The sequence below is a fragment of the Salvelinus namaycush genome, chromosome 29, assembly GCF_016432855.1.
Source record: "Salvelinus namaycush isolate Seneca chromosome 29, SaNama_1.0, whole genome shotgun sequence".
NCBI lineage: Eukaryota > Metazoa > Chordata > Actinopteri > Salmoniformes > Salmonidae > Salvelinus > Salvelinus namaycush.
Window position 1 is genome coordinate 14,841,806 of NC_052335.1, and position 25,237 is coordinate 14,867,042.

Consider the following 25,237-nt stretch of genomic DNA (forward strand, 5'->3'; position numbering starts at 1 on the left):
TGGATGTGTCCAGTTATACACATCATCACACAATGTTAGTTTAAGGATGCACAGAACTCTTCAAAAGTTCTGAAAACATTCAATCAGACTATCGCATATTCTTTGACCGTGGTGAAGCCAAATATGTTTTCCTTTTGCTTGGGCCAAGAGGGTGAAGATTTACCCCAACAAGAGGCTGTCTACCTGGCCCAGAAAAAAATATTAAAGTGTGTTTAAATTGAGGAGCTGAAGATGTCTAATGTTGAAGATGGAACCACAAGGCAACACCTCGATTAGGCTGATATAAATCCTTATTATTTTGTTTGATGATTTAGAATGTTAGTGTATTTTTTTTCTATATAGACTACACTTTCTCGTTCTGAACTTAGTGCCTTCAGAAAGTATTCACACCTCTTGACTTTTTCCACATTTTGTTGTTACAAATTGGGATTAAAATTGATTTAAGTGTCTCTTTTTTTACGATATACACAAAATACTCTGTTAAAGTGGAAGACAAATGCTAAAAAAAATGTTTTTAATGAAAGATAAAACACTAATACGTATATATCTTGATTAGATAAGTATTCAACCACCTGAGTCAATACATGTTAGAATCCCCTTGTCTTTTAGGGTAAGTCTCTAAGAGTTTTGCACACCGTATACAATATTTGCCCATTATTCTTTTTTAAACTCTTCAAGCTCTGTCAAGTTGTTTTTTGATCATTGCTAGACAGACATGTTCAAGTCTTACAACTGAGTTTCAGCAGGCCACTCAGGAACATTCAATGTCGTCTTGTTAAGCAACTCCAGTGTATATTTGGCCTTCAGTTATAAGTTATTTTCCTGCTGAAAGGTGTCTGTTGGAAAGCAGACTAAACCAGGTTTTCCTCTCGGATTTTGCCTGTGCTCAGTTCTATTCCATTTATTTTTATCCCCCCCAAAAATGATCTAGTCCTTGCCGATGACATGCATACCCATAACATGATGCAGCCACCACCATGCTTGAAAATATGGAGAGTGGTACTCAGTGATGTGTTGTGCTGGATTTACCCCAAACATAATGCTTTGAATTCAGAACAAAAAGTGAATTTCTTTGCCACATTTTTTGCAGTATTATTTTAGTGCCTTACTGCAAACAGGATGCATGTTTTGAAATATTTGTATTCTGTACAGACTTCCATCTTTTCACTCTGTCAATTAGGTTAGTATTGTGGAGTAACTAAAATGTTGTTGATCCATCCTCAGTTTTATTTTATCAGCCATTAAACACTGTAACTGTTTTAAAGTCACCCGTTGGCCTCATGGTGAAATCCCTGAGCAGTTTCCTTCCTCTCCGGGCAACTGTGTTAGGAAGGACGGCTGTATCTTTGTAGTGACTGGTTGTAGTGATACACCATCCAAAGCGTAATCAATAACTTCACCATGCTCAAAGGGATATTCAGTGTCTGCTTTTTTTTGACCCATCTACCGATAGGTGCCCTTCTTTGCGAGGCATTGGAAAACCTCCCTGGTCTTTGTGGTTGAATCTGACTGAGGGATCTTACAGGTAATTGTATATGTGTGGGATACAGAGACGGGTAATATTTAAAAATCTAGTTAACCACTATTATTGCACACAGAGGGAGTCCATGCGATTAATTATGTGACTTGTAAAGCACATTTTTTTCTGAGCATATTTAGGCTTGCCATAACAAAAGTGTTGAATACTTATTGACTAAAGACATTTCAGCTTTTAATTTTGTATTCATTTAAAAAAAATGTGGGGTATTGTGTGTAGATCAGTGGCACACAATCGCAATTTAATCTACTTTAAATTCTGTCTGTAACACAACAAAATGTGGAAAAAGTCAAGGGATGTGAATACTTTCTGAAGTACAACACGGGTGGGATATAAGGATGGGTGGGGTTTCGTGACAATGACCACAAGAGCCGCTCACCAATTTGACAGCTCCAACGTGTTATACCTCCGACACCGCCTAAAGAAAAAAAACAATCATATGCTATGCGATTGTCAGTTACCGCCGGATAACACTGATCTGATCTAGGCCTAAGTCTACAAATTAAAGCCACTTCCTTCAATCCCTCCCATCCTCTCCAACTTTTATCTCCTATCATTCTGGTTACACTGATCATTATCAGGTGAAAAAGAAAGTATTTTTATGGAAGATATCCCCATAGCAACAGCTTTTGTATCTTTGTCTGTCTATTTCTTAGGAAGAACAGTGTGCAGCATGTGGGGGTTATTTTCAGAAGCCTCAGTACTGTCAGTGTCTGCAAGTTCAGTGTGCCCAGCTTCAGTAAAGAAACGTAAGCACTCTTGCTATGTGTCAAAGTATCTATTTGGTTCTGTGAGCATGCATTGACATCAAGACATGGCAAAAATGAGGAGGGAGGGGTGTTGTAAATTTCATGGGGACAATTTAACGCTTCATCTCCTGCATGACAGCAAATCCCACTCCTTTGGACATTACAAGTGTGCAGGACACTAATTAAAATACTTTAAATCGAGAATGTATCACGTCAAAGATATCTCACCATTTCCTCTCCAACAGTTTATAATCCATTAAAGTGACTATTTATACAGTATGAATAACGCCTCCCCTCCCACCTCAGCACAAGCAGGCTGATGTTAGACTGTTAAATTGCCAATCCTTGCTTATATACAAGGACAAGCCAGCTGTTTCGGCCATGCAATTGAGCCTTCTTAATCGGAGTGATTCGTTAATATTAAATCCTGTATACGGGGCCCCCAGGACTGGAGCAGAGAAACCTTAGATAATACTATACAAATATACTGAACATTCCACCAAGTACAGACAGAGACGCAATTACCATTACTGTTTCATGAGTTCTTTGAGAGGGAAACACAAAGTGTTAAAACAGCAGCAGCTTATAACTGCACAATTTGCACACGCATTATCAAGTATTATCCACAGAGGAAGTTGTTCAGCATTGTCAGTAATTTTTTTTGCATACATACACTGAGCGTACAAAACATTAGAAACATCTGCTCTTTCCATGACAGACTGACCAGGCGATTTCAGGTGAAAGCTATGGTCCCTTATTGATGTCACTGGTTAAATCCACTTCAATCAGTGTAGCTGAAGGGGAGGAGACAGGTTAAAGGATTTTTAAGCATTGAGACAATTGAGAAATATGTGTGTGCCATTCAGAGGGTGAATGGGCAAGATAAAAAATGTAAGTGTCTTTGAACGGGGTATGGTAGTAGGTTACAGGCGCACTGGTTTGAGTGTGTCAAGAACTGCAAGGCTGCTGGGGTTTTCACGGTCATCAGTTTCCCGTGTGTATCAAGAATGGTCCACCACCCAAAGGACATCCAGCCGTCTTGACACAACTGTGCGTAGCATTGGAGTCAACATAGGCCAGCATCCCTGTGGAACGCTTTCGACACCTTGTAGAGTCCATGGCCCCAACAAATTGAGGCTGTTCTGAGGGCAAAATGGGGGAAGGGGGTGAAACTCAATATTAGGAAGGTGTTCCTAATGTTTTGTACACTCAGTGTATTTGTTTACAGATTTGTAAACATAAAAAATGAAATGAAAAGCATGTGTGGAAGGGGTCAGGAATATAAGCACTACATAGATGCTTCACAAATCATCTATAACTGTATATCATGCTGTATAAATATTCATAATGTGACATACATTTATTTGTTTACATTTAATAATCTTTTATAGAGCATGAAATAAGGTTATAGATGATTTGTGATTTATGCAGTGCTTACGAAGCCTATATGAATGCTTTATGAATCCAATCAATCAAAGGATAAAACCTTACAGCAGATGGGTTATAATTAAAACACATTTTTTTATTCAACTGTTTAAAAAAAAATGTGATCACAGAGCAGTTGGATATTCTACATATACCTTGTGTGTGTACTAAAACTGGACTGTGTAATGACCTGCTTTAGTCCTTTTCCCACTGTCAACTCACATTACATGCATGTGCAAACCGTCAGTGGATGTGTTAAGCTTCTGTGAACAGTGGAAATAAATGAATGACAGGACAGGGACAGAGGCCCAGTTCTTACCTGCATGTACTGCTTCTTTGCATGACTTCTGCCCTGTGGTACCCCGACAGCTTACAAAACCCGTCATTACTGTATACCACTGGCCATTCCACTATCTGGGCATTCCCCAACAGGAAACTTGTTTCTGAAACACAGCCATGGGAAAAAGCAGAAAATCTAAAGAATTATAGAAAGTGAGTTCAGTCCTAAATCCCAAAATGTAAACAATTGTAGATAAATAACAAGTAAACCCACATTGCAGTTTAAGAGGTGATAACTACTTTAAAACTGACATACCTCTCAAAATGCTCCAACTGTGGTCATTGTTATTGGATATTGACATGAAACCACACCTGCCCTTGAAATAAAGTGTAAACATTCTGCGCTGTAGAAAAATCCCATCGTTCCTTCACCACTTGTATCGCTAAATATGGAAATGGTAAATGGGTTGTTTGGGTATTTTGGGGTTGCTTTGAGTAGTTTTGAGTTATTAGTAGGACGCCGTAAATAACCTTGTTTTGTTTACACCCTGAACATTGTCTAATTAATCACAAGGCTAAACATAATTTGTTTTCTATGGTGCAGGAGAAATTTGATAATGCCTGTGCAGATTTGTCTCATATACAGGTTTGATCATTTGATCTCATCTCGTTATCCTGCAAGGCAACTTTTGAAATAGTTCATGTTGATTTAGACTACAGTGAGCAATAGTTTCCCATTATTGGTTCTGGTCCTTTAAATGGTATACAACTGTGTGAGAGATGAGAGGTTCCTTGCCCTAGATTGCAAACTGCCATCTGCCCGAAAAACCATCCTACTTAGATCACAGAAATAATACCAATAGGCCTATTAGTAGTGTCTACAATGCATATAGGGAGATGTAACATACTGTACAGTATTTGCTACATAGGGCATCGTACTATGGTGCCATACTATTCATGTTCTCTGTTTATTCTGACATCCCGTTGCTCTTACAATTAGCTATGAGTTGCTACAAAGAGATGTGTAACTACCTCTGTTGTCTCCCTAATCCACCCAGACTTACTGTCTTATGAACCCTAAAAGCGCCAACATATTTATATATTTGAAAGCTCCAAATTGGTAATGATAGCAGAGACACTGTCTGTCAAGCAGTAGCACTTTTCATTTTATGAATCTCTTGTAACACAAGCAAATGGTTTAAATTCCCCACCTCCAATGTTTTTTTAATAATAAATATTTATAATAAAATAATCAATAATATATTTTTTCAATGTTCACACATTTGTAGTTAAATTTGATGTTATTTTGATCAATTTCATCCACAGCAACTTGTCATAAACTTTTTTCTGTTATTCATTGAAAGTGTTGTGTTTCTGTGATACTCAGAGGCTGAGAAATTGGCGATTTAGCTAATCTGACCTGAGAGGAAGAGGCAAAGTGAGTGGGTTTACTCCGGCTAAAATCTGTCCACGAAAATAAGCCCACAAAGTGAATCATTTTTGTACGGAAGTCAATGAGAGTGTCAAATTTGGTCAACAAAGAAAATAATTGCTAATTTGCTACATAAGGCTTGATCTAATAGAAGTTTCGGGAATAGTTAGGTTCTTACTAGCCTCGTCGTGAACCATGCTTCCCTAAAACGGGAAGCCTGGGTAAGTTCCATGGCAGAACTCAGCTAAAGTGGGGTCGAACCTCGATGTAAATCAGTGACGTCTCACAATACGTCAAAACAAGGAAATGGCTTGCTTGGGCGGATCTCCAAAGGTGCTCACCAGATTAGTGCGTGAGCACAAAAAAAATCAACAAAACAAGCACTGGTGACAAAACCTTTTAGTGTTTGCAGCACGTTGGTTTTCAAAGCATTTCTGTTATTTCGAGATGAGCTAAAGCTGCAGCAAGAAGGGAGAAATGGTTTACAATGCTGGCCATATCAATATTTTTATGTTGATATTTCTGAAGTGATATTTGACTGTAAAGGCTAGCATGAAGGACAAAAAGTATCTAGTCACAATGAGGTTTGTGTTTAGAAAAGTCAGCTAACCTTGTACGTTACCTAGGTATAACTAACTAGCTAGCTAATAGCTACAGTAGTTACATTTCTCTCCATTTTTTAAATAAAAACAGCATATTATTATTGACCTAAAAGGTTAGCTGTGTTAGCCCAGTCGCTAGTGATTCATAGAGCACCCATGTACTGTCTGTCCATGGGAACAACTGCAAATCATTTTGTAACCAACATTGCTAAAATTAATCAAATACATTTAAATCAACTTCATAAAATGTTAACTGTAACGCTCATCTCCTGCAGGTTAATTGTCACCCTTATTTTCATACTGTACCTAAATAACAAGGGTTGGATTTGCACTAAACAATGTTATATGTCATCACTTAAAAGGGATGTACAAAATCTGTTAGCCTCATATACATTGTCTACTGGTATAATATTTAATTGAGAACATACACAAAATAGTAAAAATATTAAGAACACCTGCTCTTTCTATGACATAGATTGACCAGGTGAATCCATGTGAAAGCTATGATCCCTTATTGATGTCACTTGTTAAATCCACTTCAATCAGTGTAGATGAAGGAGAGGAGACAGCTTAAAGAAGGATTTTTAAGCCTCGAGACAATTGAGACATGGATTATGTATGCATGCCATTCTGAGGGTGAAAAAGATTTAAGTGCCTTTGAACGGGGTATGGTAGTGGGTGCCAGGTGCACTGGTTGAGTGTGTCAAGAACTGCAATGCTGCTGGGTTTTTCACGCTCAACAGTTTCCTTTGTGTATCAAGAATGGTCCACCACCCAAAGGACATCCAGCCAACTTGACACAACTGTGGGAAGCATTGGAGTCAACATGGGCCAGCATCCCTGTGAAACGCACCTAGTAGAGTCCATGCCCTGACAAATTGAGTCTGTTCTGGGGGCAAAAATGTGTGTGGGGGTTGTGGGGTTGTGGGTCAACTCAATATTAGGAAGGTGCTCCTAATGTTTGGTATACTCAGTATATAGCTCAACATGTAAACAATGTGTGAGTTTAGCTATTCTCGGCTTGATGACAGATGCCCACAATGCCAGTAATGCCATCATACAGCAGGCCTATGGCTGCATTGGTGATGCATGCCATATGATAAGCTGCAAAATGGATTGACATAGCTGATATACTGAGAGAGAGTGACAAGCAAATAAAACAGATTTGAGATCTTACAACTAGACAAAAATGAAGTGTTTATTTGAGAAACAGACACATTAGAGACAGAACTCCTTCCCCTCTTTATTGCAGGATTGTGTTATGTGATTAATCAACATTGACACAAGTTCATTTTGAATAATAGTTTAACAATTAAAACAAGTTTAAACACTTGAATCCACATTTTATCACTTCAAAATGTACAAATAAGCTAACTGGTATGTCAGTGGAGGCTGCTGAGGGGAGGACGGCTCATAATAATGGCTGGAATGGAGTCAATGGAATAGTATAATACACATCAAAGACGTGGTTTCCATGTGGTTGATTCCACTCCATTGACTCCATTCCATCCATTATTATGAGCCATCCTCTCCTCAGCAGCCTCCACTGTGGTATGTAAAGATTGGTCTAAACAACAATAGATAATTTAGTACTAGTATCATGTAGGCTATTATTACTAAAGCATCATTTCAGGTGAACACATCTTCATACCAGCGGTGACCAACCTTGCTCCACTGATCCCTGATCTACTGTATTCTATTCCTGCCCAGCAATAGCAGACTTGATTATAAACGCATCTGATGTTATACGTTAAATCAGGTGCATTATTGCTGGGCTGAAACAGAACCCTGCACACCCAGCAGACCTCCAGCAGGGTTGGCCTGCTCCAATTGTAATAGATTTGTCCATTGTGTGTGATGTTTAACTGTATTTTTGCATACATAATTTGCTAACATAGGTAGACCTACACATATAACATATAGGATATACCCGTAGTCTCATTTATTGGGAGCTTTCTCTTCATCTGCTAACAGGCTTTCACAGCTTTCCATATCTGAGGACAGAAAATATTATAATCAAATTAGACAGCACTGAATATTATGTTGCTATTATCTCTCTGTCCGCAAAGTTTTCCCCTCTAGGGACTGGAACTGGAGAATCTTTTAATGATGTCCTCCCACAAAATGACCTGCCCTATTCAATAGCCTACACTCTCCCTTTACTGCCAGGTGGAGCTGCAATTTCACCCTCTTCCATGGCTGTTATCTACAAATGCATTTGGACTGTGTTTTTAATGTACAATGATTACATCAAGATAGCTAGCTCATAGGAAGTTAGCTAGCTGATGACATTTAATTCACTTAGTTAAAACAGTGTGTTAAGTTAGCTAGCTAACAGCGATCAGTTAAGTTAGCCTTCAAAGTGGCCTACTGTCGCCAGCTAGCTAGCTAATAATACATACTTTAACATTAAAAACATGTATTTACTTACTTGAAGAGGTTATCCCACTGCCTCTGTGTTTTTAGTCCTTACAAAAACTAATTAATGGGCAATCTTCACAATTTTTTTTTTGTGGTAGCAAAGTGCCGATGTCTCCATTCATCCACATGGCTGCTAAGGTAAAAAGTTTGTTTGTCACAAGAGCAGTTTAGAACGTGTTGTGACATTTGACGTTACCAGAGTAATCCAATCTAAATAAATATAAATCGCAGACTGTCGGCCACATGTGATAATTTGAAAACTAGCACTTGAAACTAGCATAGGCAACAACTACCCCAACGAAAAACAGGGATGCATATAACACACAGCACCCCTTCAACGGGCGTGTGGGGTGAGGGTTCTTGAAATGTAACATCCAATCAAAATCTTGGCGCTGGGAGCCAGTGGACCATTCAAACCGTTGTTGCAATACAACATTTTCCAGACCTCCAAGGGAGGTGTGACAACAACGTGATCTTGGAGGTATGGCAACGAGAGACTAGGTTGTTACGAATGCACTGATATAAGTGGACGCACATGGCATTTCGGCAACTTTGAATAAAACAACTTTATATCAGAGTTGTGCCTGTTGTCATGAGATAGATAGAGGACTCAACATGAATATAACCCGTTTAAGCATGGACATTGCCATTGAGGGCTTCCACCATTTTAAATTAGTCAACTGGGTGAGGACTCCTACGAGCCAATAAAGAAGAAGAAAATGGACTACTATAAAATCTTTGGCTCTGTGGACATCTCATCATTATATCCAGTATCTCTGATCTGACATACTGGTACGACCTAAGATGGCAGCCGATATGGGCAATATGGGCGCTGGTGCCCAATCAGACTTTCAGCTCTAACTTCAGAATGCCATGGGCAATCAATTCAGTTCCAATTGCATCTGAAAGATGGGATTTCCAACCTGGTATAGAGATGTCGACTGGAGGCCAAATACGTATTTATATTATTGAGTTAATTTGACCCGGAAAGTGCCTGATATGGGGCACAAATTGTGAAAAGTGCCACAGGTAGCCAAAATGACTTCCATCTTGTTCCATGCATGTCAGTCATAGCTAATGAGCGGTCTTTTCAATATTGTAATAAAATATGACTAAAATATGAATTTTAGTGGAATAATCATAAAAATGTCAACTAAATCTATGGTACTATTGTATTTGTATTTGAACATGAACAGAAGATTTAGGACACAAATAACATGAAGATGTGCAGCCTCTATTGAGCTTGAATTGCACCACTCTGATAGAGGTTCAAATTCCCCTCCCCCCACTGTGTGTGTACCATTAAATATTACTCCTACAAGAAAATGCTTCCATCAGTCAACACAACTACTAAAACCAATACGTTCATATTGATGCAAAGAATACAAACAAGGACACAGATGTACAAAAAACAAGTTGTTTGACAAAATCATGAGACATTTGAAGGATCCAACAAAAGTTACAAAAAGTAAGTTATGTGTGTGTCATTGCATTCAATAACCAACAGTCCTCTGGCACCCCCTAAACAGGTGGTGCCTATGAGGTAGAGGCCCCACTAAACCCCCGGAGGATATGTGATGCACTCTATCATAATCCGTCGGAAGTCGCAAAAGCTTAATTTGGATATAAATGGTGTTTTTGTTAACATTTACATTTGTCGCTGTTGGGGGTTTCATCTGGTTTTAACAAAACAATGTCTTTGCTTTCATAATCTGTATGTATTATTGCCAAATTCAGAGTATAAATATAGTTTTTAATCTTATAAATGTAGGATGAGACATAGCAACGAAGCACTTTCACATTGGTCCGCTGGATGCTAGCTTGCAATATATCAGGCTTCACGGCTGTATCTTAACTGCACTATTACAACCCTCCCCTATTCCGAAATCATGAATGAATTACAAACTAGCTAGCTAGCTATATATTTTGAATCAAGCTACAATAGGCTATTCAATCGGTTCATTTTCCTGTTTGCCCAATCAAAAGCTACTGTAACGTATCAACCATGGAACAACAAAGTGTACCTCAGGTTACACTCTCGCACTTCAAAACCCATCACACATAGTCACACTGTTACTACTGCCACCTTAGCTAGCTAGCTTAGCTTTCTACTGCATCGATGGATTCCGGAGAGAGAAATCGGAAATCAACATTTTTATATAATAATGTTGTGCTGGGAACTGGTTCAGACGATCAGTGGCGTCAACTTATTGGCAACTACTTCTTGACACTAAGCCGGAGAGCGTCACCATCAGCGACTCCGCAGACAGCTACTCAAACGAGCTCACCGAAGTCGAGGCCGAGCCCCTTGAGGAGGCAACCGAGGAAGACCCCCGTTAATGGTGGATCCGTCAATTACGGCGCTTCAGTCAGTCAACGGGGAATATATCAGTGATGCTGGGAAAGAAATTGAAAAGGCTCACGAGTTCAGGTGCACTTGCAAGACCAACAAAGAAAGCCCTACTATTTGCTTTTTATCCATGAGGAGATGGTCAAGAAAAGTGACCAGATGAATTAACTCACCAATGGTAAGTGCTTGCCATTCAACTATTAGTCAAGTTTAGTTGGCTGTGAGTGAGTAAAGTGTAACGTATGCGTGTTTCTGTGTCTGCCTATCTGTCAGTGTCTGTGTTTGTGTGTGTGTGTGTGATAAGGCACAAGTAAACTGACTAGCTAGCTTGCTATTATATTAAAGCCAAGTGTGTGTGTGTGTGTGTGTGACTGAGTAAATGTGTGGCATGGGAGCGAGAGAGTTAGAGAGAAGAGGGGGGATGTGTAGCCCATGCAACCTAGCTAGCTATGTAGCTAGTAACTTATGGGACTTGTGTGTTTGTGTGTGTATGTAATTGAGTGGGTGAGGGTGTAATTGAGTGAGTGAGTGAGTGTGTGTGTGTGTGGACGCATGAGAGCGAGCAAGAGATGAGGAATGTGTAGCGCATAAAACATTTGCAGTAACTTATGGGACCTGTCTGTCTGAGTTTCTGTGTGTGTATGCATGCGTGCATGATGGGTGCTTATATTTGTCCTATTTGTCCTAAAGACTGGTTACATAAATGCATGAAATGACCATCATCACTGAACAAAAATATAAACGCGACATCTAAAGTGTTGGTCCCATGTTTCATGAGCTGGAATAAAAGATCCCAAGTGTACCATGCGCACAAAAAGTGTATTTCTCCAAAATGTTGTGCACAGATTTGTTTACATCCCTGTTAGTGAGCATTTCTCCTTTGCCAAGATAATCCTTCCCCTTGACAGGTGTGGCATACCAAGCAGCTGATTAATCAGCATGACCATTACACAGGTGCACCTTGTGTAATGGCCACTTAAAAATGTGCACATTTGTCACACAACACAATGCCACAGATGTTTTGAGGGAGCGTGCAATTGGCATTCTGACTGCAGGAATGTCCACCATAGCTGTTGCCAGAAAATTTAATGTTACTTTCTGTACCATAAACTGCCTCCAATGTTGTTTTAGATAATTTGGCAGTATGTCCAACCGGCCTCACGACCTCAGACCATCCCAGGACCTCACGACCTCAGACCAGCCCAGGACCTCCTCATCCGGCTTCTTCACCTGCGGGATCGTCTGGAGGGGGTGTGGGGGGTGCTGATGAGTATTTCTGTCTGTAATAAAGCCCTTTTGTGGGGAAAAACTCATTCTGATTGGATGGGCCTGGCTCCCAAGTGGGTTGGCCTGGCTGCCAAGTACACCCCTGCCCAGATCAAATCAAATCAAGCTTTATTTATACAGCACATTTCAGACCTGGAATGCAACAAATTGTGCTTCACAGGAAAAAAATGAATAAAAACAATGAAAATAAAAACTTTAATATTTACTTCACAACAAACATAAGAGGGTAAAAAACAATAACAATAAATACTGAATGACTAAAAAGCACCCTAAGGAAAAGCAAAGCTAAAAATGTGTGTTTTAAGATCTCTTAAAAATGTCCACCGTTTCGGCTGGGGGCATATTAACTAAAAGCTGCCTCTTCATGCCTCTTGGTCCTAGGATTTGGGATAGTTAAAAGGCCAGTGCCATAGGACCTGAGGGACATAACTTAAAACCATGTTTGACATGTATTGGGGTGCACAATCGTGGATTGATTTAAAAACCAATGAAAGAATCTTACAATGAATTCTAAAACTCACAGGCAGCCAGTGCAGAGACCTTAAAACCGGTGTAATGTGTGCTCTCCGTCTGGTCTTGGTCAGTACCCCTCCTGCAGCATTCTGTATGTTTTGCAGATGACCAATGGCTTTCTTCAGTAGATCAGACAGGAGAGCATTACTGTAGTCAAGCCTGCTTTTAATGAAAGCATGGATGAGTCTCTGTATCAGCTTGAGAGAGAAACGGCCGCACCTTGGCAATGTACCTCTGGTGGTAAAAAGCTATTTTGGTCACATTGCTAATGTGTAATTCGAAATTGAGTTCAGAATCTAAAATAACACTTAGGTTTTTTACCTGGTGTTCTATCTTTATTACCCGTGAATTAAAATGTGCGGCCAGATTCTCTCTCTGTGGTTTGGCTCCAACAATAAGTACCTCGGTCTTGCATTGATTTAGCTGGAGGAAGTTGTGAGCCATCCAAGTATTAAATCACTAATACAGTCTAATAATTTATCTGTGGAGCTGAAATCCTCTGGGTACAAAGAAATATAAAGTTGTGTATCGTCTACGTAGCAGTGAAAATAAATGCTGTGCTTTCTGACAACGCTGCCAAGGGGTAACATACAGTATATAAACCGGACAGTACCGGACCCAAAATCGAACCTTGTGGAACGCCACATGTGATATGTATTTTCTCTGAGTTATGTTCACCAAGGGTGACAAAAAAACTCTTTACCGGTTAAATAAGTCCTAAACCAATTTAGAACTGGACCGGAGAGGCCAACCAACCTCTCCAGGTTAATGCAGCACTTAAATCCAAGAGTACAAGGACAGAGAGCTGTTTGGCATCTGTGTTGGTTCTAAGATTATTTACCACTTTAACTAAAGATGTCTCTGTGCTGTAGTGGGCCCAAAAACCAGATTGGAAATGTTCAAAAATACAAAATAATTCAGCCGTTTTAAAACCAATTTCTCCAGAATTTTGCTTAAGGTTGGAGATTGGCCAAAAATATCTAAGAGCTGAAGAATCTAGATTACTTTTCTTCAGAAGGAGTTTCACCATAGCAGTTTTTAGTGAAGTGGATTACACTTCTTCAGATATGCAATTAAAAACTATTTTGGTGGGGATAGGATCGAGAAGGCAGGTATCACTTTCCTGAGCATGTCTGTGTCAACCAGGGAACATAAATCAATAGTGCCTTTGTGTGGTAGGCTAGGGCACATATCATCATTCTCATCAGGTCTTACTTGACTGATACCCAGCCTAACATTTGTTATCGTATCTCTGAACTATGCCCAGTCGTGAAATCCATAGATTATGGCCTAATGTATTTATTTCAATTGACTGATTTCCTTATATGAACTGTAATTCAGTAAGATCTTTGACATTTTTGCATGTTGCATTTATATTCTTGTTCAGTGTATGACATTTTCCCATACCTTTATATCAAACATGACCCATCTACAATACTAGTTAAAAAAGTGTGTGTGTACTGATTGTGGTGTGTGTGTGTGTTAAATAATTATTTTATAGATGAAAACATCTAGTGCTCATTGGCAAGATCGCAGGTTTGATTAACCTCTGCACGGAAACAGTCGAAAAGGAGAAAACAAAAAGAAACCAAACAACAGAGGACATCATAGTTCCTTGATAGCCAGCAAATCTGCAGAGAAACATTCAAGTTCTTACAAGCGTTAGTTTTCTTGATGTTTCTGTTATTATTGGGGCAGCAACATTATTCAAAAGTTCATGAGGTAGTAGGCTGTATCATGAATAGAAATACAAGAGCTGAGAATACATAGTGCCTTTCAGCACATATTAAAGGCATGTTTTAAATCAGTTCTCTTCTGGTTTCAGAATTTCCACAAAAAGTTGACTGCAGTGATAAAGTTCGACAAGGAACATTGTGTGGCTCCAAGGAAGAAGAGGTATCGGGGTCGTCTCGCCAGCAAACGGGTGCTGTCCTACGAGGACATTCAGCGAATCGTCCACTATGTCAAAACTATGTCAAAACTATGCGCGAACGCACATGCGCATATGTGTGAAAACAAGTGAATGTAGCCAATACATTTTGTCGCGTGTATGTCGTGGTCCCGTGTGGCTCAGTTGGTAGAGCATGGCGCTTGCAACGCCAGAGTTGTGGGTTCAATTCCCACGGGGGGACCAGGGTTCAATTCCCACGGGGGGACCAGGATGAATATGTCCAATTTGGACATATTCATCCTCGACGAGTTTGAAGCGAGAGCGTATAGGTCGCAATGGTGGGTAGTGTATGGGGCTTTGGTGACAAAACGGATGGCACTGTGATAAACTGCATCCAGTTTGTTGAGTAGAGTGTTGGAGGCTATTTTATAGATGACATCACCGAAGTCAAGGATCGGTAGGATGGTCAGTTTTACGAGGGTATGTTTGGCAGCATGAGTGAAGGATGCTTTGTTGCGAAATAGGAAGCCGATTCTAGATTTAATTTTGGATTGGAGATGCTTAATGTGAGTCTGGTAAAATAATGGTTAATAAACAACTCTAAGGGGGCCCCATAAAATAATGTTTCTCTTTTCCTGAATTCTCTTTTCTCAGTTTTATTTTTCCTGGTTTGGGAATATTTAATTTTACAATTATTCATAGAGAAACAACTAAAATAGATGTTCTGAGTCCATGTCAATTCTTAAATCACATCAGAAGACATGATCATAGTAATAAAAAATACATGTAATTCCCCCTTAATTGCGAATCTAGCAAGAGAGGGATGTGTCAGTCTAGTGTTTTTACTGTTACACCTACTACACTCAAAACAATCACCACCCAATTGATACAAATAATAATGATATAGTTCTGCCAGGTAAACCTACTTTGCAGTTAACATTTAATTGAGAAGGTTTTGGGGAAAATCTTTCTGTCTACCCACACGATGGTTATCATTAACTGGCTACATATAGCGTGATAGATAAACACGTGCACCAAACAGACAGAGAGGAGCAATCTGGCTGGAAATTAATTGGCAGATATTGTGTTATGTTTGGCTTTTTAGGGGTAAGATAATGTCAATGTTGCTTTGATTGGCTAGTAGTTGGAATATAAAAAAATGCTCGTACTTTCAGAACTGATTGGCAAGTTACTCATAGGTTGACTGTGAGCTAATGGTAGCTTGAGATCTACCTGTTGGAGACCCCTGCTCTATACCAAGTTGAGAATCTCATCTTTCAGATGGAATTGGGACCGAGTTGGGTTCTTCTTTTTGGTAAAAATATCTACAAATGAGGGGGTAACTAGTTGCTTGACAAAGTCCTACAATTTTAGGATAAAAAAAAATGTTTAGAAATTACAACGTTTTTGACACCGGTTGGCGCTTCTAGGGTTATTAAAGTTTTAGGGACACTTACTTTTTTCTACACAACTTAGCAACTTTTTAGTAACTCTTGTGTCTCTCCCCAGTTGAGAACTGATTCAGCAAAAAACTGTTTCTTCAGGAAAGACCAAAAATAGACAGCTAAACAGGACACAATGGCATAGCACTCTGATGGATTCAGGGCATTTATTCCAAACATTACATACCTATGATGACACAATTCCCCCTTTTTGTGTATTGAGAAAGAGAGAGAGAGAGTGAAGGAGCGAGCGAAGAAACAAGTAAGTGAGAGAGTAACAAAGACAGAATGAGAGAGGAGGTGGGATGGAGAGAGGAGTACTTGACACAGCTACTAAATGGGGCAGCAGCATCCATCTCCAGCTGAATAAACCTCATTCTCCCACTCTCTCGTCTCCTTGCCTTGCTCCCACTCTGTACATCTGTAAGAGTCCAGGGCTCATTATAGAAGCTGATCGACTGTGGCTAAAGCTTTAGTGGCCTCAGGGGTCAAGGGTCAGAGGAATGGACGGGCCCCAAGGGCTGAGGTGACCCAGATCTTGGCCCGAGATCGGAGCCTTCAGATGTAGCTAATTATGTGCCCACTGTCACTGGTGATAAACTCCCCTCCTCTCACAAAAGAAGAGCAACATCACTGATACAGCCAGAGAAGTAACTTAGACTCCACTACAGCCAGGCTAATCACTGTCATAGTTTGGCAGTTTAGCATTGCACTCTGATGTTGTTCCATAATGTGTACAGTAGGGTAGCTTGTGTGTTATAGTTAACATGTCAGTATTCAAATCTCAAGTTCTCATGCAAAAGTCAGAGGAATTCAATCATTGTACATTACGCATCAAAGAGCACAAAGGCGAAGACTTCCGTGTCAGCATCTACTGCAGTTGACATTTAAACAAATAAGGACCCGTGTGACTTTGCATCAAAACCCAATAAAAATACCTGTGTTATGTCAATCTTGAAATGTACAGTGCCTTCAGAAAGTATTCATATCCCTTGACTTGTTGTGTTACAGCCTGATATTAAAATGGATTTAAAAAAAAATATATATATATATATATATATATATCACCCACCTACACACAATACCCCATAATGACAAAGTGAAAACATGTTTAAGAAATGTAAGCAAATTTATTGAAAATTAAATACAGAAATATCTAATTTGGCAGCGATTACAGCTGTGAGTCTTTCTGGGCAAGTCTAAGAGCTTTGCACTCCTGGATTGTACAATATTTGCCCATTATTCTTTTCAAAATTCTTCAAGCTCTGTCAAGATGGTTTTTGATCATTGCTAAGCAACCATTTTCAGGTCTTACCATAGAATTTCAAGCAGATTTAAGTCAAAACTATCTTGGCCAAGCCGAAACATTCACTGCCTTCTTGTTAATTAAGCAACTCCAGTATAGATTTGGCCTTGTGTTTTTGATTATTGTCCTGCTGAGAGGTGAATTCATCTCCCAGTGTCTGGTGGAAAGCAGAAGGAACCAGATTTTCCTCTAGGAATGTGGCTGTGGCTAGTTCCATTCCGTATATTTTTTATTCTGAAAAACTCCCCAGTTCTAAACGATTACAAGCATACCCATAACATGATACAGCCACCACTATGCTTGAAAATATGGAGAGTGGTACTCAATAATGTGTTGAATTAGATTTGCCCCAAACCTAAGGTGCTAAAAAATGCTTATTGACGTCACATGCAAGGCTTAACCACGGCAATGTTTTCAGGGTCCTTCTGTCGTTATAATGTGACAAAGACACTCCTTCAGCATATATGTGGGCTTGTGATATGGTGGTGCTGGCGACAGCTTATCATGAGGGTGATGAATAGGAGGCATATTGCTTTGGATGAAAGATGTAGCACCGTGTTTTCCCGGTGCGTGTGGGAGGCAGGGCTGCAGCTGCTGGGCTGTTATCCAGTTCTCAGAATAAGGGCCCTATTTAATCTGAACTGTTAACTGGGTTGATGGGATAAGTTAAAGATACAATTCATTCAACACCAAGATGTTTTTTTAATGAACATTCTGTTTTGTGTTTGTCTCATACTGTCAACACTGTTTTGTTGAATACACTTATCTAAACATGTATTTTTGCAGTGCAAGAGACATTTGGCTTTTACCTTAGCGAGAATGTTGAATACCTAACTAGTGAGAAAGCTTCTGCTTTTGACCTGTACAGTATATCACCATTGATATCGGAAACTGTACCACCGCAACCTATTTAGAAAGGTGGTTTGTTTAGAAAAAAAGATAAGGTTACAATTTACAATAAGGGTTCTATAATCATAATGAGTTAATGGTGTTTGAATAAATTCATGGGATACATTTAGCTATTAATACATTTAAAAAAGATAATTGTTCATATTTGTCAAGGGTCTAAATGAGCAGTCATCCAAAAGTGTTAATATGCAATGGGAACAATATCAGTGCCAGAAATACACAATGCATCATATTGTTTTGCAAGAATGTGTTTATTTATTAATTCCAGGAATCATTCCAAGAAAACTACTCCAACTTTTGAAATTAGTTTTGAAGCAAATCATTCACTTTGAAGGCAGCACAGTTTATTGGGAGGGATATCGCCACAATAGAAGTTGGATTGTCAAGGTAGGTAGTTATTACATTAGCTTTGCCGATTCATTGAAACTAATATACGTTTATGTTAGTCAAATACGCTAACATACCTGATAACTACACTGCAAAAAAAATCTGGTTGTTTTTACAGTATTATACAATAAAACTAATAGTAAAGTACCATATTCATTATTTACAGTAAAATGCCATATATGGCAATGCACTCTGGGTGATTGTAGGGGTAAATGGTAAATTATAGTGTAAATGCCAAAGAAACTTTGGTTTAACAGTACATTACTGTCACAGCACAGCATTATGGAATTGTCACCTGGAAACTTTCTGAAGTTGCCAGTTGATTTACAAAAATGTATTATAACGTATATTACACGGTAATGGAAAACTGTGATTTCTACAATGCATTGGTACATTTATCAACAGTAAAGTACTGTGGAACATATTGCAGCATACTGTCAATTATGGTGCATTGTGGAAAAATATGGGAGGGGAAAGAATTGCTGTATTTTGAATGGTGTACAGTATTTTTGGAGTGCCAAAAAATGTTTGACCACTAGTGGGTGCATGGTATTGTTGTTTCTGGCTCATTAACATTATTTTGAGGTGTGCCTTGTAAGAGGCTACATTTGTTGCACCCGTTAGTGAGAGTGCTGTGCCAATTTAACTGATGTGGTGGTGGTAGTAATAGTTTCCCAACAATTGAATGTATTTCGGGGACAGATTGGAGTGGCAGCAAGTCTCAAATGGTTGCGTAACCATTTGAGACTTGCTCAAATGGTTTTGCCCTGTAGTCACTACCACAGGCCTAAACTACGACTCGATGCTAGATGTACTCAGGCTTTTCTGAAATTAGCAAGCAGTTAGCTTCACATTCCAGCTCAGGCTTCATCCATGTTACGAAGGTAGATATTGATCGTGCACCCACCGCTTCTCAAGCCTGCTTTATTACTATTAAAATATAGGTTGTGATATTTTCATTAACTGACCCAGTAGGCTAGTGCAATTTTGTTTTCATGTATTGTTATGAAAATAACAACTTGCTATTTAGAGCATTTCCCCCAAATACACATCCTGTTTTTGGCTTCAAAGACAATAAGAAGTGTAAGTTATAATTCATGTGCATTGTCATGCAGTGGCATAATGATAGGCCTAATTGAGATAATGCAAATCATTAATGATTACTTAGTACAAAATAAAGAAAAACCCTTGAATGAGTAGGTGTGTCCAAACGTTTGATTGGTACTGTATGTGCCAGTATGCTTCCAGGGCACATTTTAATTACCTAATGTGGCTATGTAGTGGGTATACACTAGAAATATCTGAGCTGATTTACTGATACATATTCAAAGGCAACTGTAATATTCATGAGGCAGGAGGCAAAGTGCCACCACGGCAGACAGTTTGGTTGTCGTGCCTGCATGGTTTAGGTAAACAACAAATGGAAGAGTCAGCTCTTTGTGAAACAAAACAACCTTAAAATGAAGAGACATCCTCCCAGAACATAAACAATTTAGTACCTGATTTACCTTTTTTGTCTTCTACCACGCTGTCTTCTGTATCTCTATTCTATCTCCAATGTTTTTTTTGATCTGTCTAATAAATACCTATATCTCCCAGTTTCCTCAGTACCATCTTCCAGTTTCCTGATTCCTCCTATTCCTCTCTGTCTTTCCCTCATTTGTCATTTTTCCACCTTTCTTCTAGTCTATCTCCATCTCTGTCTCTTTTTTTGTCCGATTGAATTCACTGATTTAGGGCTCTATTCAATCCGTATCGCAGAACTTCAGTGCTAAAGCACAATATTCCCGTGTTGGCGGAAACTGCGTTCACGGTAAACGCTGCATATGTTGGCTCAAACATAAATTACCTTCAGATTTCTATCACGCAATTTGTTACGCTTCAGCGACACAGATTGAAGAGCCTTTAGCCCTCGCCCCCTATTTTTCAGCACACCCCTTCTATTTATTGTAATGCACCAGTCCATGCTGCATGCTGAGTATGGCTCCTAGCTATAGCGAGTAGTCTTATGTAAGCCCTGTGAAAAAGGAGATGCTCTCTTCTGGATGGGGAGAGATGGCCAGTTGTGCAAAACAAGAGGCCTACACTGGACCCCACACGGGACACTTACACTAGATACAAAACCCCATCAGTCAATGTCCCCAGGTCTAAGGGGTTGGGATTTGAGGGGGGTGAACAGCACTTATTCAGCACTGAAGTTATTTAATATATGCAATGAAAAAGAGAACTGTTGCTGCCCCTCTATTTTCCTATATATATATTTTTTTACCCCCTTAAGAGATTTAGTCTCATCTGAGAAAAATGGCTTACACCTGTAGTGGAGGTGCATGGCTGAATTATATTTGCGTGATGAGTGCCCTAAAGTGAAACATGAAATTACAGGCTTTAGATCACTATGCAATATACCGTCAATATACAGTTGCGAGGACAACCTGGATGGTTGGTTGCACAGAATTAGGAGAGGATTCAATCTGATTTTAAGTTGTAGAGCGCTGTCAATGAAAGCGAAAGTTGGCAAATGTTTTTTGCTGAGGCAGAAATGTAATAAGCTGTTATAGCACATGTATATGCATGCTACAACAGCATGGTTATACCCAATCCTACAAAACTAGGTTAGGATAAACAACATTCAAATGTGAAGATGGCGCTGAAGTGGATAGCTGCCATTTTACGGACTCCTGAACAATTCTGTTATTTTATGTTATTTTTTACACTGATCTTAACTTTTTATTTACATAATATTTCCGCCGTCATTTCCGATGACCAAAAACAGTTTCTGGACATCAGAATAGCGATCACTAACCTCAATTTGGATGAAGATTTCTACTTCAACAAGTCAGCAGCTGTGGATGTACTCCTCATTGCGGACCAGGCCCTAATCCCCGTGCCTCGAAACTGGAATAGATTGCGCAAGAGAGGCAAACGAGCGGGTCCATTGTCTAGACTACATCATCGAGAAAATAAACCGCCTCTACCCTCTGTTCTTTTGGCGAACATACATTCACTAGAAAACAAACTGGACAAGCTCCGTTCGAGACTATCCTATCAATGGGAACTGAATAACTGTAATATCCTATGTTTCTTGAAGTCGAGGCTGAAGAAGGACTTGACTAATATACACTACCGGTCAAAGGTTTTAGAACACCTACTCATTATAGGGTTTTTCTTTAATTTTACTATTTTCTACATTGTAGAATATAGTGAAGATATCAAAACGATGAAATAACACATATGGAATCATGTAGTAACCAAAAAAGTGTTAAACAAATCAAATATACTTTACATTTGAGATTCTTCAAATAGCCACCCTTTGTGTTGATGACAGCTTTGCACACTCTTGGCATTTTCTCAACCAGCTTCATGAGGTAGTCACCTGGAAGGCATTTCGATTAACAGGTGTGCCTTCTTAAAAGTTCATTTGTGGAATTTCTTTCCTTCTTATTAATGCATTTGAGCCAATCAGTTGTGTTGTGACAAGGTGGGGGGGTGGGGTATACAGAAGATAGCCAAGGCCATATCATGGCAATAACAGCTCAAATAAGCAAATAGAAACGACAGTCCATCATTACTTTAAGACATGAAGGTCAGTCAATATGGAAAAGTTCAAGAAAGTTTCTTCAAGTGCAGTCGCAAAAACCATCAAGCGCTATGATGAAACTGGCTCTCACGAGGACCGCCAAAGGAATGGAAGAACCAGAGTTACCTCTACTGCAGAGAATAAGTTCATTAGAGTTACCAGCCTCAGAAACTGCAGCCCAAATAAATGCTCCACAGAGTTCAAGTAATAGACGCATCTCAACATTAAAAGTTATTAATTACACTTTGGATGGTGTATCAATACACCCAGTCACTACAAAGATACAGGCGCCCTTCCTAACTCAGTTGCCAGAGAGGAAGGAAACCCCTCAAATATTTCGCCATGAGGCCAATGGTGACTTTAAAACAATTACAGAGTTTAATGGCTGTGATAGAATAAAACTGAGGATGGATCAACAAAATTGCAGTTACTCCACAATACTTACCTAATTGACAGAGTGAAAAGAAGGAAGCCTGTACAGAATACAAATATTTCAAAACATGCATTCTGTTTGCAACATGGCACTAAAGTAACACTTCAAAAAAAAATGTGGCAAAGCAAGTAACTTTTTGTCCTGAAAACCAAGTGTTATGTTTGGGTCAAATCTAATACAACACATTAATGAGCAATACTCTCCATATTTTCAAGCATAGTGGTGGCTGCATCATGTTATGGGTATGCTTGCAATCGTTAAGGACTGGGGAGTTTTTCAGGGTAAAAAAGAAACGGCATGGAACTAGCCACAGTCAAAATCCTAGAGGAAAACCTGGTTCAGTTTGCTTTCCACCAGACACTGGGAGATTAATTCACCTTTCAGCAGGACAATAGCCTAAAACACAAGGCCAAATCTTCACTGGAGTTGCATACCAAGAAGACAGTGAATGTTCCTGAGTGGGCCAGTTACAGTTTTGACTTAAATCAACTTGAAAATCTATGGCTAGATCTGAAAATGGTTGTCTAGCAATGATCAACAAACAATTTGACAGAGCTTGAAGAATTTTGAAAAATGTTGCACAATCCAGGTATGAAAGGCTCTTAGAGACTTACCCAGAAAGACTCACAGCTGTAATCGCTGCCAAAGGTGCTTCTACAAAGTATTTTCTCAGGGGTGTGAATAGTTATGTAAACTAGATATTTCTGTATTTAATTTTCTATATATGTGAACACATTTCTTAAAACATGTTTTCACTTTGTCATTATGGGGTATTGTGATTAGATGAGTGAGAAAATAAATCTATTTAATCTATTTTTTATTCAGGCTGTAACACAGCAAAACGTGGAACAAGTCAAGGTGTATGAATACTTTCTGAAGGCACTGTAGACACTGATTGGCAGCCTACAGGTGCCACCCACAGAGTTCAGTTAAAGTCATTCATACTCAGCCTCTTACTCGTACAAAATGCAATGTCACAAACCCATGGTGAAACCTTTAAAAGGATGAGTATGATGGTCTCCACTCCCTGATTTTAATATCATTGGTGCAAAAGAGGAAAAGTCACTACAATGATCCAGAGAACTGCAGTGACTGGGGGAAAGAGCAGAAGGACCATCACCATGATGACCTCCCTCCATAGTTTCCTAACCAAACTGCATCGTACAATGAATGTCCCATCGGCAAAGAGTGTTTGTTTACTGAGGAGAGTGCATGATTGGGTGGTGAATCGTAGTTTGTGCCACAACTATAGTGTAGGGGTCAGAGGCGTACTCTGCCACAACAGGCAAACAGAGGGCCATTTAGAGAGGGGGATGTGTCACCTGTCCTAGTGGAAAAGTGTCCACCGGTGCATTGAAAGGTGATGAGGATGAGCACTGAAGGACAGACAGGCCAATTCACAATCCCACTCTGGAGTCCTGAATCGTGAACACCAACATAGAATGGAGAGGCCATCGACTGGGTTCATGAAACTAGCTTGTCAATTTTTTTTAACCAAATGTACTGGGGAGAGGGTTGAAAGGGCACCAAGATGCTCCATTTTACGACCATCAATATGTACAGTACAGTACAACCAAAGTGGCATTGCTCTGGTTGAAAGTAACTGCAGTGAGTCCATCAAAAAAAACACAATGCTACACCTGTATCTTTTTCAGACGCATGAAAGCACCGCATGCTCACGCTAAGCTCTAAAGGGGTGTGTTGTGATTCAGTCCTGTCTTACATCAACTCCTCATTCAGATTACAATTTTTGTAAGAGGTTCCTTGTCCATTTTATGTGAGACAGTAATGGGTGAATTAAAATAGGTATTACTATTCATTGTTTATTTTTTATCATTGTTTTTGGGGATATGCTTAAGCCTACCGGGATTGGCCCATCATAGTGGTGATTTCTTTTTTTTTTTTTCTTTTTTTTTTTTACATTCCACAACATTTTAAAAGTTACTATGGCTGATCAATGATATGTCATTTTAAATATTATACCAACTTTAAACAATAATTCATTTAAAAAGCCACTTAAGGGGCAACAGTAATTGTAGCCAAGACAGTAGTTGAGAGCAAGAGAGAGCAAGGGAGAGAGACAAATTAACACCCAATAACGTGTTAAGATGGCCATACATTACACGATTTTAAACTGAGATTTTGCAAGGATTTGCGATCCACGGTAAATTTCTGAGATCGCAGGTAAATTGTGTAGTCGTAGGTTGCGTAATATGAGCAGGTGAGAGACGTGTAATTATGGGCATCTTAGGCCCCGATAATTTTTCTAACATGACATACATTTTCGGTAGTATGTTGTGTAGTGAGGGGTAATGATGACACTTCTTAAAGCCACTGGTGCCACGACTCAGCAGGAAAGGGAGGGGTCTAGAGCCAGGTTGAAATGTGAGCAAACTCGTGTAACGTGAGCACACCGGTCGCAGACTTCAGGATGACAACATTATGCAGACATTTCGCATAATGTGAGTCCTGCCAAGATGTCAAGATTTTTGTTGTTGTCTAATGTATGCCTAGCTTTACTATTGAAGGAGGGTATGTGAAGCTATTCCCTGGTGGATACAGATAGGCTGGCTGTCATTTAAATGTGTAAATAGTAAGACTGACATGAATAGCCCGTACAGCTGCTGTTTAGTGTTTATATATACACTGCTCAAAAAAATAAAGGGAACACTTAAACAACACAATGTAACTCCAAGT

At 39.4% G+C, this 25,237-nt stretch overlaps 1 protein-coding gene across 1 annotated transcript in view; it reads right to left on the reverse strand.

Moving 5' to 3' along the window:
- kcnh5a (potassium voltage-gated channel, subfamily H (eag-related), member 5a) overlaps nucleotides 1–25,237 on the reverse strand; it is a 122,375-nt gene that overhangs the window by 85,108 nt on the left and 12,030 nt on the right. Inside the window, exon 2 of the mRNA XM_038968738.1 lies at nucleotides 4,031–4,154. Coding sequence (XP_038824666.1) covers nucleotides 4,031–4,154 — 124 coding nt within the window. The remainder of the gene's footprint in view (nucleotides 1–4,030; nucleotides 4,155–25,237) is intronic.